Below are 15,061 nucleotides of genomic sequence, written 5' to 3'. Positions count from 1 at the left end.
GTACCCATTCATCAAGGCCTAGGTAAGATGCTACCACCACTGAGGAGCCTCACCAACCCCCACCAGACATATTGAGAGCAAACACCTGGCAAGTCCACACACCTCACTGTGCATTGACTCTCATTGTCCTCAATACAGCCCTGTGGGATTGGTGATTTTACAGAGGAGGAAACTGAGGCCCGGAGAGCTTAGGTCAGGTGCTCATAGTCACACAGGCAAGCAGCAGTGGAGGCAAGACTGAACTCAGGCCTCTGGTCCTGATGCTGCTTCTTCCCCAGACATTGCTTCGTTATGAGGACATCTGCGTTTTCACACTGTCACCCCCACAAAAATCACAAGCTCTAGAATAGAACGTTCTCAAACTTTAACCTGATTCACCTGATGGTTTTGTTCAAATGCAGGTTCAGATTCAGGGGGGATGGGTGGAACCTGAGATACTGCATTTCTAAGAGGTTCTCAGGTGCTGCTGATGCTGCTGGTCCAAGGACCACACATGGAGTCGCAAGGCTAGAGTCTACACTACAGCAGACAAGTCCTCCTCCTGCCACTGTTGGCTGAGCAGAGCCAACGGCCTGTGGGGGCTTAAGACTGGTCCTTCACATCCCGGGCCTCCCAGAAGGCTGGGCCCACTGCTCCCCCTCTGCCACTACTGATGCTCAGGATGGGCTGGGCCCCTGGCCCTAACTTCCCTTCTGCTCAGAAACAAGCAGTGGGATGGGGTCTGGATGCACCCTTGCCTTAGGATATTCTCCAAGACCACCCCCAAGCATTGGCCCAGCTCTGACAGCCCCCCCACCCCCCACCAGGGAATCCTGACAGTTCTTCTGGAAACTGATCTTCTTACCTGTGCTGCTGTCACGAAGAACCTAGAGTCAGTAGTACAGATGGCTTGGCCGACATTAGCCCAGTACGTCGTCTGGCCACGGAAGAAGGTGAAGAAAGCCCTGGGCTGGCCGTGGAAGAGGCCAGTAGCTAGTAAGGAATTCTGGAGAGAGGTGTCAATGTGCTGGGATCCCTTTCCCCGGCCATGGTGCACAGAGGTCTGCATCTCCTCTCCTAAGGCCAAGTGGGGGAGCCTTCAAGGAAGCTGCTTAAGAGCTTGGTACGTGTGCCAGCAGCAGTGTGGGATGGTCCCTGATTCCCACCTGAGGACAGCAGACGCTGCTGTCCCCGACAGGGGGTGGAGCAGACAGGCAGGCTGAGGTGGGAAAGGTCTGACCTCCAGAACCGGGGAGGCAAGGATGTGCGGGTGCTTGGCCTGGTTCAACCGTGCAGAAGACTCAGATCTTCTTAAAAGGGGAAGGAGGAGGCTTCCCCAGAGGCCGGGTGGGAGCAGGTAACGGGAGCTGCCAGGGCGGCAGCCGTAGCATGAATCATCTGCCTCAGGAGAGGTCCCTAGCGGCTGGGGCTGCTCCCCAGAGACCGCTCTCACTGCTCGCACAGCCGGAAAGGCAGTGGGATCCACCGGCTCGTCCCTCCCGGGACCAAGAATTCACACCTCCCTGAGGTCTGCTCGTCCACTAACCTGGCAGGCGGGTGAGCACGGATGGGGTGGCCACACCCAGGACGGTCCCTGGGAAGCCACTCAACTCTAGGACTCTTAATTTTTTCAGGAGGGCGTTAGGCCAAGTCAGTAGACCCTCTCCCTGGAACATCACACATACATACACGAACGCAAAGATTTTAGTATAATTTGGGAGGGAGGCTATGGGCTCACTGAAGCCTACCCACACTCTCCCCAGAAAACCACGCACCTCGGGAGGAGAACACCCACATGCAAGGAGGCACAGGCCTCTATTTAATTCTTGCAGACCTGGTGGCAGTCCTGTGGGTCTACTCTAGCTCCCGGATCTGGGAGAGGGTGGTGCTGGGGCTTTGCTCATCCTTCATTACAGGAAACCCCAGGCACAGGGTGTCAAACCGTGCATGTACCTGTGTCTTGGCTTCTAGAAAGATGTTTTCATAGTTTGTTGGAACTGGGTTTTTCAAGCAACGCTGGGAATATTTTGATTTCTCCAGCCCTGCCAACGGGACCCTGGTCAGGAGGTTAAGTGAGTTTCATTGAAAAAGACACACTTTTCCTTCCCAGGCTGATAAACAAGCCTGCTGCAGGGAAACTGACTTCCTCCACCGGTGCTCAGCTGGAGCAGCCTGTCTCTGGCCAAGGAAAACAAATGCATAAACATTTTGGGGACATATAGGAAGCATTTCTGCTGGACGCCTGCTGTGAATAGCCACTGGAGTTTACACAGCAAACCCCAGTGGGGCCTCTGCACAGCATGGACAAAGAACGCCCTGCCCTCTCACTTCCCTCCCGGCTCCTCCCTGCTTCTCCCCAAAGACCCACAATGAGATACTACAACAACCCGGCCACTACTCGTGCCCAGTCCGTGAGAGTGCAAAACAGGCCTGGAGTTGTCACCACCAACGTCCGGGCACTGTAGAGGGAACACAGTCCCTCAGCTGCTTGCATCCTGAGCACGGGGAGAGCACACAGAGGCTGGGGACCAGCTGCCATCCAGCGTCTACCACTCTCCCGGGCCTCTCCCCGGGCCAGGACAGACATGGGAGGAGCTCACAACCTGGTCATTCCATGCAAACACCCACTGCTGCAGGGCCCACCCAGAGCTACGGCCTAGGCGCTGGCCAGGTCTAACAGGGGCAAGCACTGACGCTGCTGAGTTGCTCCCAGTCAGCATGGCTTACAGAGCCTGGTGCCTTAGACTTGGGGCTGATCAAGAAAAGACAGGCTAGACCAGAAGCCCAGCCAGGGAAACTACTGGACCAGAGGGCATCTCCTGCCTGCAGAGCCCCTCGTTAGGTGATGTCTTAGCCCACAGGTCTCCGGGGCTCTGGGGCCCCTCCACCATCACTGTTCCTACTCCAGCCGCAAAACACAAAGACCTCATGCATCCTTTGCCACAACAGAATGAATGAGTCTCTCTGTACTTGGTATGGGTTTGACTCTTGCTTTATAGAAAGACAATTGCCAGAAATAACGAGCCCAGGGTGCCCGGGCTGACCATATCACAGGCTTGACAAGGGGACAGGTGGCCCAGCGGGGAACAAGGGAGGGATGCAGACAAAATGCGCAGAGGCGGTCAATCCTTGGCAGTCATGGCTCAGCTGGGAGGGAGCCGTGTAGCAGCACTGTGGGCCCTCATCACAGTCCTGGGGGCCCTTCATGGAAGGGGCAGGGAGGTGCTGGATGCTTCTGCAGCACCGCTGGCCCAGACGGGGGTGACACTCTTCTGAAAGACTTGTCCCTGAGGCCTGGGGCTCAGCTGTCACCCCCAGTGATGAGTGGCGGAGCCAGAGGCTTACCCAATGGGAAGGGTCACAGGATGGGCTCTGAGCCATTCCAGTTCACCGACGCCCCCTTCCACCTAGAAGCAGAGTAGCAGATAAAGGGTTAGAGCTGCAGAGACCCACAGAGGAGCCATCTCTTGCCCTCACTCTCCTGAAGTTCCTGTCTTAAGGGCTGTGAGGATTTCTGGGTCCAACCTCCCTACCTTGCCTCTCCACACTCACACACAAGCTTACACACCAGGCCCATGAGAAACAAATACACCTAGGACTCCAGAGAGCCACGGAGAAGACAAGAGTGGCAGGTCATTCATTCATTCATGCCCCAAGTGTTTATCGAGCACCTCCTCTGTGCCTTGCACCGCAGGGCCCTCAGCTCATGGGAGTGACCCACAAGCATGTGGATCCAGCCGCCCTCCAGGGGTGCCTAATGGTAGTACTTTAAAGCATGTGGGAAAGACCTCAATAGGGAGAATCCTGGAGTGTTCCAGGTGCTGGAGCCTAGAAAAGGAGGGAGAGAGGTACAGCACATTAGGACCTGAGAGCCCCCTAAGGATTCTGGGCTTTGCTCTAAGAGCCAAGGGAAGCCAGCAAAGGGCTGGGAGCAGCTCAGTAAAACACAGATTTGCATTTTTGTAAATTATGAAGTCTTACGAGACAGAGAGTATCATTTAACTGTAGTCCAGGCCTAGATACAATTTCAATTCCAAAATAAAAGTTATTGGAAGTGAGACCATGAAATGACCCAACACTTATTTTCTTTTTAATTTTTATTCATCCATTTATTTTTTGAGTGGTGAGGAGGAGCAGAGGGAGAGAGAGAGAGAGAATCCTAAGGCAGGCTCCATGCCCAGGGCTCAATCTCACGACTTCCAAATCATGACCTGAGCCAAAATCAAGAGTCAGACACCTAATGGCCTAACGGACTGAGCCACCCAGGCACCCCCCCAACACCTAATTTTCATACGTGGCACACTAGTTTTCTAAAGCAACTCAGAAGAATCACATTTCTAGGGGATGGAATATTCCTGCAAGAGCTGGCACTGGGTATCTAATACATATACATACATCCTGAGATTATAGGGACTAGGAAGCAGATGTTGCATACCTCAACAGCAGGGCGAGGGTGCAGAGTCTGAAACTGGGCTCTAGAAATGCTTTGCATGGAGTGGGGCTTGGGGAGGGAGCAGACTTTTTCAAAACCTGAAGCTTTTCTTCTGACGGAAGTAAAAAATCTTAACAGCCAACAAAGGAAGAAAAAAAAATGGAAGCTTTCCTCATTTTCGCCGTGCATCTGCACTGGAAAGTCCAGTCTGCCTGAGATGGGAACCACGACAGGTGAGTGAGCAGGCTCTCCCTGAGGAAGACTGCTGCACTTTCCCAACTGAATGCTCGGAAGCACTGTGAGGTTTCAGCGCTGGTTGGTTGTAAACCCAACCTTCTCCACCTCCACCAATAGCCCAGACTCCCTCGGAACTTCTTTGTCCAGGACTCCTTTGTCCTTCCTCAGGCTCCTGCTCTTCGGTCTTACATGATGTCCTTGCCTCAGTTGCTGCATCACCGTCTCCAGCTTTTAGGTTGAGAGGGACAGCCTTCCAGAGGCAACGGGACTCACACTTACTCTGCTCTTACCAAATTACTTTCCTCTTGATTGCAGGCAACTCCTTGGTGTCTGTAAAGACTGTATTTTCCTCTGTTGAATATCTTGCACACCTTATACCAGCCCATTCCTTTTCAGATGAGCAAAAGGATCTCTTGTCATTCGGAGAAAAATAATCTTCGTGGTAATTGTGTGTCCTGCTCCCCCTGGAAAGGTTTGGTTGTGGGAGATATTTGCATGTCGTTTTCGAACAATATTACTATTCCCTGGTTCTCCTAGCTCCACCCAGCTAGGGTGTGAGGATCCACGGGATGTAAGACTGTGGTGTCTAGACACAAGACGTAGCCCTGTCCCGTGCTGTACACACCAGTCGACGTCCCAAGACATTTTTATCCAGTCTATATATGAACGCTGAATTCCATCTTTTCATTAAAACGCTCAGCATAAAAAAAATAAAATAAAAAGCTCAGCATAAAAGGCTGAAATGGGTGGATGATGGAAGAAAATCTGCCAAGCCATGACTGTTACACTGTTTTAGGAAACTAGTCCTTCAAAACTAGCTCTGCGTGCTCTTCAGTGTCATTAATAAAGTCCTGTCATGCCAAGAGAGTCCGCTTGGACTTTTTCAAGGGGTTGTATGGCTTTTTGACAGCCAACCCTTTCTCTCCTGTGTGAAAGGCTGGGAGATACCTTTCACACCTGAATCATTTGACCCCTGGGATCCTTCTGGTCACAGATGCTTAGAAGCAGGTCTGGATATGCAAAAAAGTTTGCATACATTCCTCAGTCTTTTCTCCAGATTAACTGGTGGAAGAACTATCTTAGCAAGACACATTCCAAACATAACCTGTGACGAGACACATAACCCTCTGCTCATCCACTGACCCTGCCTCTCCTTCATTTTGAACCATGTCATGTGAATCAAAATGGTTAGCACCACTTGTTTCCCTGGCTGGGCGTGGCGAGGAGGATGATTAGGTGATTCTGTGGTGTATGGGAGCTTTCGACTATTTCCTGAGCTGCTATGTGTCAGCGCTGGGGCAGATCCAGAGGGATCCATTAGTTGCTCTGGGGCTGAGCCACTTTGATAGACTCCATCAGCGTCAAAGCATCTGTCACTGCTTGAAGAAGAGGCACTGGCACTGTATCTGGAGACTGCCTGACATGGCTGGGGGAAGTCAGACCACTCCTCAGTGGTCAAGTGCCTGCTGCCTGCGCTGTTTGGTGCTGGGCCTGATGATGTCGTCGGGTAGCCCCTATGGGTCCAGTCAGTAGGGAAGATGGATGCAGCTCTTACTTGCATACTGAGTAGGGTCTGTGGGGTAAGACAGGCTGGGAGGGCACTGTGCTGATCACAGGTTCCGAGGGACCAGGGTCACCTATTGCACCAAGTGGGTTAATAGGAGTTTAGCAGTACATAGCAATGTGACCTGGGGCTTAACTGATACTACCATATAACTTGAGATTTTCAACTTTGCTTCTCTGTTCATCATCTTTGCAATTTTGAAGCACATCACTAAAAAGCTTTAATCGTCTATTAAGATTTATAGGTAAGCATCAGCCTCTGTAAGTTTCTTACCAAAGTCTTAGACACTAGGGCTATATCCTGGATCCAGACCTCCCAGAAAGCAGTAGAAAGGAGGCATGGAGGGGAGCAACATTCTGCCCATAGCATAGCTCCAGGCAGGAATCGGAGGCCCAGATTGTGAAGGGAAGAACACTACTGCCCAGACCCAAGTGGTTTCTTGCCCCAGTTGTGGCAAGAATGGGCATGGGGGGGGGGGGGCGGTGGAGTCGGAAGTACACCAGACCTCTTGTATCACTGTAAGATCTACATTTAGCCTGGCCCCCCAAACCCTTCCCTCATTCCTCTCCATCCCTCCCAGACTTCACCCTCCCCACTCTGATAGGCACCAAGACGTTCCTGCTAGGAGCTCCCAATCTTCAAACATCTCAGATCCTGGCAACACAGGGTTTGGCTTCCGTGCAGGGGTGAGTCATATTTGTCTACTACTAGACATCTATGCCATACCAACCGTCACGGAGTCTTACGAAACTAGGCATAACCCCCTGCCAACTGTGGGAGGGTTATGCTTAGTTTTGAGGCTTTTTAGGGGTAACTAACGCACCTCATCCCAGCCAACAGGTGCGAGGTGAAGAGAATATTAGAAGCACCAGAGAGAAGCAGTTTACAATTGATAGAAGACCAAAGCAGAGATGTTTTTAAAATGGCAAGGGCTGAGACTCAAGGCTGCTGTGTTTGTGTGGGGATGGATGGTTCCCCGGTGGGAAAGCCCACGGTCAATTACAAGGACAGTAAACAGAGCTCTGGGTATGCAATTAGGGGCTGGCAGAGGGAGGGGAGGGATGAAAGGAGACCCGCAGACAGTGCAGCAGCAGAATTAAAGCTCACTCATCCAGGAAGCTGAGCGTGAGAGTTTCCAGCAGGCTTTCTCAACCCCGGACCACTACACCGTGGGCTAGGTTGGGGGCTGTCTTGTGCACCGTGGGATATTTGGCACCCTCCTCCTCCTCCTCAGCCGCGATACCCTGGTGTGCTGCTAGATAAGCACACCGCTCCACAGCAGCTGCTCCTCCCGGAGCCCCAGCGGCCTGGAGGGGAAGCCCATCTTCGTTCACATGGCACTCCCTTGCCTGTGACCCAGGCAGTCACAAAGCCCTGCCCTCGGCCCTTGCCCTCTCCTGTCCCTTGCTCTCTGCCTCCTCCTGATTGTTCCTCCCCACCCCGAGCCTCACGTGAGCCCCTGTGGTCTTCACAGGAAAGGGAATGCTCCTGCCTCTCTTTTTTCAACCTCCCACCAGCTCTGATGGGATCTTTCTACCTAATCAACAGATGAGGAAACTGAGGTTTGCAGCAGGACCAAGGCTTCTGGAGGTCATACAACGTGACAGCAGCAGAGCCAGGACTCCACAGAGATTTCCAGATTCCTGATCTGTATACTTCCCTCGCATCATGGTGTTGAGTGTTCTGGGAACCCAATGGGCAAGTGTGTGGGGGTTGCAAGGCAGGGAATCAGGAGAGGGCAGCTGGGGCCATGGGAGGACCAAGGGAACCCTCCTTTGGTGGGTGAGAGGCACTGTGAAGAAATACCTGGGCAAGAAGGGTGTCAGCACAGGCCCCCCCATGGGCGGACATACAGCCTAGTGACCTGCGCACTCAGCTCCAGCCCCTGGAAGGCACCGTTCCCAGCTGAAATTATATTTTCAATTTCTTCTCTGAGTCTCCAAACAGAAACATCTGTGGCCTAGCCCCAGGCCCTGGTTATGAGTTCTTTCCTCTTTCCTCTGGACCACTGACAACTGTTTCATTTTCTCCCACTCTGGCTAGGCTGGAAGCTCGAGAGGTCACTGTGTGTCTTGTTTGGAAATGACCATAAATGAGTCTGTTTTTGCTGAGATGGTTAGAGAGCAGCGGGAACCGGGGGGTGGGGTGGGGGACAGACCCCACATTCCTGACACAAGTGTAGGTAATGGGAGACTTGCTGAGGCCCAGACATGAGTCACACTTGAGAGCAGAGGCGGCACGGGACCTGGGATCGTTTGACTTAGGATGCTCTTCCCCAAAGGCAAAACCAACAATCTGGTCTTGTGTAATGTCACTGTGACAACAAAGCCAGGTGGCGGGAAATCACACAGCCCGCTGGGTGACCTTCCACTGGGCTGGGACAGCGCAGGTCTATGCTCCAGGACTTGTGCTGTGTGTGGCTCAAGGTATGGCCTGGGGCACAGAGTGACCTCTATCTGTGAAAGGAAGGGTCCTATCAGGTAGCGTCTAAGGGCCTTCCCGTGGATCTCAGCAGGCTGCCAGACAGCCAGGTGTGTGGTGTGCTCCATACTGGGTCAGGGTGAGCATCAGAGGTCCTTAGGAGGTAACAGAGCTAGGTTTAAGGGTAGGCAGCACATCTCTCCCTGGATTAAGACAGAGTTGATCATGAACTTGACTTCTATTCAATTGTGAACTCTCTGAGAGCAAGAACTCATTCTTATCTGGCTGTTTCTTCCAGCCCAGGGGTTCCATGAGGTTGAAGTGATGGGCCCACTGGTCTGGTCCAGCCCATGGTACGACCTGAGATGTGGCCAGAGTTCAGGTCATGGCACTACATGCACCCCTCATTCATGTCAGGGTGGGGACCTCCTACAGCCAGTGGGGCTCATCCCCAAGACGTACGGCCCTTTCTCCCCAGGGTCTTCACTGACCTTGAAGGCTACTTTCCCAAGTTTCTCCCTTTGAGCTGTTCGAGAATCTGGGATGAAAACAAAACGCAAAGCCTTTGTAATCCAACCCCTCAGAATAGGATTCCAGGAGACTGGGCCTGCTGTTTCCCATTACAGTGGTATGTTATCTGATGGGTACTGGCGGGAGAGGGGGGAAGCAGCATTCCCACTAGTCAGTCACCCACTCAGCTTTTCTGAGAATAATTCTGGGAAAAATCTCACCGCATTCACTGCCCAGGTGGACCCACCATGGTGGGGCAGGTGGCAGAGGCAATAGAAGAGGCAGGCAGCTGGTTTCAGGAAACTCCTAGCAGAGGATGGATACCATACCTGGGGGAGGGAGGGAAATGGGGTGGGGCAGCCCACAGACCCAAGAAGGAAGGGCCCCTGGCCTGGTGTACTATAGCAGGCCAGAGGCTAGAGGCTCAGCACTTCACCTGACATCTGACTCACAAGGCAGCCAGAGCGGGCCGGAGGGGTAGCCATGGCCCTCACCAGGCACCACAAGTTCAGAGCATGGTGCTGGGAACTCCCCAGATATGCGAATTTTCAGGCCCCACCTAGATCTCCCGAACCAGAACCCCTGGGGGTAGGATCCATCCGTGTGTGTTTTACCACAGCCTCCAGGGATGCTTGCTAAAGCTTGAGGACCGCACTCTTCCCAAGGGCTACAGATGGATGGATACCATAGAGGGATACACGTGTCAGAGTATCGATCCCCACACCCAGCAGGGGGCTGGTGGAGTCTGGGCCAACAGAGGCCCCAGGCCAGTCGTCCCTCACCCTGTGTGCTGCACAAATGTGATCTTCTATCTGTAACACAGGGCTGGGAAGCACGGCTAGAGCCTTGCCTGACCCCCACGGTGAGCAGGAACAGAGAAGGGCAGGGCAGGGACTCAGCATGGACCACACGGCCCAGGCTGTCGGCTCGCTCCTGGCTGTAGGCAGTGACCCCAGTTTCCCCCATCACGTCACGACACACAGCCACAGCTGGGAAGGGCGGGGCCCTGAGAGAAGGGGACAGAAGAGGAAGAGGCACTCGGGGCCCAAGCTCACACTCAGATGACTCCGGACTGAGCTCCCTGACAGACCAGAGCCCTGAGTCACTGTCAAGCATTGGACAAGTAGGGCTGAGCCCAGAAAGTCCAACTCACTGGGTGAGTCCTGCAGTGGAACCGTCCTTGGGCAAAGAGGAGTTATTCCAGATGGGGCCGTTGGAGAAGCGCTGGGTGGCGGTCTCCTCAGATGGAGGCCTCCAGGGTCGGGGAGGTGGGCGGACCCTGTGCCCAGGGTGTGGTCCACAGCCCCGCTTGGCAGGCCCACCTGCAGGAAGGATGCCCTGTGGCCTCCCACCCTGGCCTGCGGAGGGTGCCAAGGCCAGTGTCACCTCTTTTTTCCAATGCTGCCCTTCTCTCATCACCTGGAATGAGTGGCCCTTTGTACATGAAAGGAAAGCGACCTGCATGGGCCTTTAATCCTCCCGACGAAAGAAAAGCCAGCACATGACCCCACAAGAATGCTTTGTCCCTGGCTTGGTGGGCGGGTAGGCGGACAGATGAACAGATGGACGATGGGGCATAATGAGGATGTCCCAACCAACGTCTCCTGCATCCCCACCTGGTGTCACCACTGTGACCGTGGCTCCAGTCAAGGGCTCGCTAGCCTACGGGTGGGCAGCACCTTGAGGCTGCAGGCGAACCCCCAATGGTCAGAGCCCCAGGGCCCAGCATCGTCCCTGTCCTCCACCCCAAGCCGATCTCTTCAGAGTCGGGGCCACAAGGTTCTGCCTAAGGCCACGAGGCCTGGGCGGCTCACACAGGACCAATGAGAGCTGCTTACAAAGCACCAGCAGTATACCCAGCGCTCTTCACAACCCTGGGCTTGGCTCTCCCAGCTGACAGTGTGACGGACAGATAGGTGAAGTCTAACAGCTCATGGCCAGAAGGCAGAAAGGACCGGAAGTCTAGAAGCCTTACTTACCACATGGGAGTCATGGGAGTCATAGTGCTTCCCTAGGAGGAGGCACTGGGATACACACCTGCTCCTGCCACTGTGGCTCCTGGAGGCTCCTGAGGCCTCCAAGTCATAACCCAAAGGCTCTGTGAAGGGCCTGCCTGAGGCTGGTGGGGAGAGGGGCCAGAGCTACAACCCCAGAGCCCTCCAGAGTACTGTTCCCAGCCCTGGGACCTGGTCAGTGGGCTCCTGAGTAAGGTGACCCCCAACTCACCCCAAGCCTGAGCTGAATTAGAGGAGTCAAGGGCCCCCATCCCTGTGTCTGCTCGGGGTTCAGAGGGCCCAACCCACACCACAGGATGACTGGGGCCTCTCCCCCCTGATGCAGAGGGCACGCCATCTCCGAGCTATGCCCTGGGGGCCATAGGCCCTCTCACCTCCCTGTCCTATTCAGACACTGCCCCCTGCCCCTCCCCGACCTGTACCCCTACCTGTCCTTCCTGACTGGGCCTCACTGCCATGAGCAAGGAGGGACCCCAAGAGGCACCTACTCACACCACCATGCGTATCATAGGGCAATCTCAGGAGCTGTCTGAAGACAACGTCGCCTCACAGATCACATGCCTCTCCACTTAGGCCACAGAGACCACAGAATGCTACATACAAACAAGCCCCGAGCCCCGCGTCTTTCCCTTCTGCGGAGGTCCTGCCTCACTACGGACTGGTAGTTGGGGCAATCCAGAAACACATCCTCCTCCCCGCAGGTCTGACGACTTCCAACCACCACACCTCCCAGCCACTCAGGTGAGCTTCCCGAGCCAGAGACTTGACTCACCTGGTTCTGATGCAGAGCTCAAGGGGCGGGATGAGGTCATTGTCTTTGTCCTCAGGGACGGTCTGGGTGGTGTCTGTGGGCCAGGAGAGAGAGGCATCAGCCCGGGGCCTGAGCCTGCTTGAAGGTTGGCACCCACGACCCAGCTCCCAGCACCTGCCCCACTTATCATGGCTGGACCCATCCTTGCTCCTGCCCATTGGTTCTCTCCTGGACCACAGCACTCCTCATGGCCTCCCGCCTCCACTCCACTCTCCTGATCCCCGTCAGCCACTAGAATAGTTCTTTCTAAAAACACATCTGATCCCACCTTTTTCTTGCTCCAAAACCTTCCATGGCTCCTCAGTGCCTGCCCAAGAAAACCCAAACTTGTCAGCACGGTATTCCATACTCTGCTACCACAGAGTAGGTCTCAACTTTCCTTACACCTGTAAGGCCATCAGTTTCTCAAGGCCCGGCTCTGGCTCCTCCTGTAGGAGGAGCACAACACAGTCTCTGATCCCCCCAGTCCAGACACAGGTCTGCGGGTCTGTGCTCTTCTGTGACTGCCCAGAGGATGTGTGAGGGCCGAGAACACAGGCCAGGGGGGCGGCGCACCAACGGTCAGCCGGATCTGCTCCTGCTGGTTGGCCAGACCGTCGTAGTAGTACAGGTCAAAGAGCCTCTCGGCCCTCCAGTCTCGCAGGAGCTCGAGCTGCAGGCTGAAGAGGACGCTGAAGTGGCTCTCACTGCACACCACCCAGATGGGGAACTTCGGCGTCTTCAGGAAGCAGCCCACCTGGGAGAGGGAAAGGAAGAGGGAGCAGATACAGAGGCCTGTGTTAGCCCCAGGGAAAGGGCCCGAGCATCCTCCATCTAACCCAGGGTAGGGCTGGGGTCTCTCTGGGTCTCTCAGAGAGACCTGCTGGGGATCACGGCCCTTGAGCCATGCTGAGAGTCTCTTGCGCTGCTTGCAGACATGGACTCATCTCCCAGAGCCATCCCCACCACTCTCAAGGCCTTTCCCTCACACACGGTAATTGCTTTAAGGTGCCCCAGCCTGAAACCCACGAGTCCCCACTGCTTCCTCTCCCACACCTAGCTGGCTCACAGTGCTGCCCATCCTGCCTCCAGAAGCTCCCCTGCAGCCAGCCACTCCTCCCCAAACAATGACCTCCTGATTTTTCCACACCCCCACCCCGCAGCTGCACCAGCCTCTCACCAGCCCTCGAATACGCCAGCACAGCAGGCCCCTGTGCCTGTGCATCCACCGTCCACCACCTAGAGCACTGGGTGGAGGAGACACCTCTCCTCCCCTTCCAGGTCCTGCATCACCCAAATGACCCAAACAAGGGAACACAAATCCCCTCCCTCTGGCTCCCGGGTGGGGGGTTACTAGGGAGTAGGTACTAGGAAGCAGGTACTAGGTACCAGGTACCCACCTGCAGTACACTACTGCCTCACCCGGCTGCTCCAGCCTGCCCCCTGCACGCTGGACTATGCCCTTAGCACCGAACGCTGGGCTTATAAGTCAACATAAGCAAATGTTTGACAAATGCAGGTCCTCATGCATGACGTGGAACTCGAACTAGATAGAACTTTACCTTGAAGAGAGGTGGGCTTGGAGCCATGGGGAAAAGGGAGAGAGGGCCTCTGGGTGAGTAGTCTTGGGGGGCGGGGGGGTTCCAGGAAAGAATGTCCAGAGACATCCAGGGACTAGCAGGGTATTAGGGAAAGAGCACAGGGGACGGAGAGGATAAGAAGCTGGGACTTTCTGATGACTCTCTTAGAAAGCTCCTCAAGGAGGACTTCTTCCATGGCAGAGGAGTGTTTGTGGAAGGCAGATGGCATGGAGCATGCCCTAGGACCCTCAGTGCTGCTGCTGTTCAGGGTAGAGGAGTGACAGGAACCCTCTGCAAAGTCCAGCTCAGGGGCCTGGATGGCTCTGCCCCTTGGGCCAGCCATCCCTCTATGTGCTCTCTCCCTGTCACCTGTGCCTCCCTGGGGCAGCACCTCTCCCAACCCTAGGCCCTGGTTTAGTCAGCTCTGTGCATGCCATGGGCCAGGCTGATTCTGGCCTAATCCCCACCAGCCCCAGGGAGATGTTTGCATGCTCAGGTATTTACAGCCACAGCCTGCGGATTAAGGAAAGAATGGGAATTATTTTTCCAGTGGGGAGAAGGGCATACTTTCTCTGGCCTGTCACAGAAGAGTGGCCGAGCAGTCTTCCTGGGGCCCCTCGGAGCCCTCCTGGGAGCAGACTCTGGGCTGGGGTGTCTCAGACAGGGGGGCTGTGCTCAGAAGGCCCTGAACCAGGTCCCTGGTAAAAGACTTGCCCATAAACAGCTGCCTCCTCCAGAGGGCCAAGCATCCTGCCCCGCCCCCACCTGGCCAGTAGGGCCCTCACCCCAGCCCCTTGTGACATTAAAACGTGACTACAGAGCTCTCTTGGTGGATGTGGGGGAATTAGATGCCTTAGAGACGGGGCTGGACGTGCCTAAACCCTACTGCAAACTTGGCTCCTGTTCCAGGCTCAAAAGAGGCTTTTCTGGCGAGGGCCTCACCTCGAACAGTGAGCCTTCTTGGGGACCCAGGGCTCGTTTGCTGCAAGGAAAAGAGCTGTGCAACCTGCCAGGGGGCAGGCGTCTACATAAGCAGCCACCCTGAATTTTCCAGCAGAGGGACAAAAGGGCAGCTTGCCATTTATTTATTCAATGGTCAAAAGATTGCAGGCAAAAAAAAGCTGCCCAGAGACTTTATAAATGAGTTTTCTCATTCAGGAGCCCCCTCCAAGTGGGTGACATTTTCCAAAGATGAAATTCGCTTCCTCTGGGTTTGGAGGTAGCTGGCCGAAGGCCCTGGGGCGAGGAGGGAAGGTGGGGGGCACACTTCCTTCGGTACAGTCTCAGGCTTGCTCCTGGCAGAGGTGCATATGGCACCATTAGGAATCACGTGTAAAGGGGGATTCTTTTTTTTTTTTAAGATTTTATTTATTCATTCATGAAAGACACACACACATAGAGAGGCAGAGACACAGGCAGAGGGAGAAGCAGGCTCCATGCAGGCAGCCTGACGTGGGACTCGATCCCCAGACTCCAGGATCACACCCTGAGCCAAAGGTAGATGCTCAACTGCTGAGCCACCCAGGCATCTGC

At 54.8% G+C, this 15,061-nt stretch overlaps 1 protein-coding gene across 7 annotated transcripts in view; it reads right to left on the bottom strand.

Annotated features, from left to right (window-relative positions):
* Positions 1-2,955: 2,955 nt before the first annotated feature.
* Positions 2,956-15,061, bottom strand: part of MINDY4 (MINDY lysine 48 deubiquitinase 4) — a 104,650-nt gene continuing 92,544 nt past the window's right edge. Inside the window, exons 16-20 of one of the 7 annotated variants that reach the window (XR_003143136.3) lie at positions 12,525-12,705; positions 11,931-12,003; positions 9,365-9,472; positions 9,125-9,171; positions 2,956-3,386 (exon numbers count right to left, since the gene is read on the bottom strand). Coding sequence is in view for 4 of the 7 variants with exons in the window: in XM_035698375.2 (XP_035554268.2) it covers positions 4,935-5,112; positions 11,931-12,003; positions 12,525-12,705 (432 nt within the window). In the remaining 3 variants the exon portion in view is untranslated. Of the gene's footprint in view, positions 3,387-3,450; positions 5,113-9,124; positions 9,172-9,364; positions 9,473-11,930; positions 12,004-12,524; positions 12,706-15,061 lie in introns of those variants that run through there. The other 6 variants (XR_003143135.3, XM_025464530.3, XM_025464531.3 and 3 more) reach the window with 6 other exon arrangements.

This window comes from Canis lupus, chromosome 14, assembly GCF_003254725.2.
Source record: "Canis lupus dingo isolate Sandy chromosome 14, ASM325472v2, whole genome shotgun sequence".
Lineage (NCBI taxonomy): Eukaryota > Metazoa > Chordata > Mammalia > Carnivora > Canidae > Canis > Canis lupus.
The sequence above is the reverse complement of the archived record's forward strand: the minus strand, read 5'-3'. Positions and strand labels throughout refer to the sequence as shown.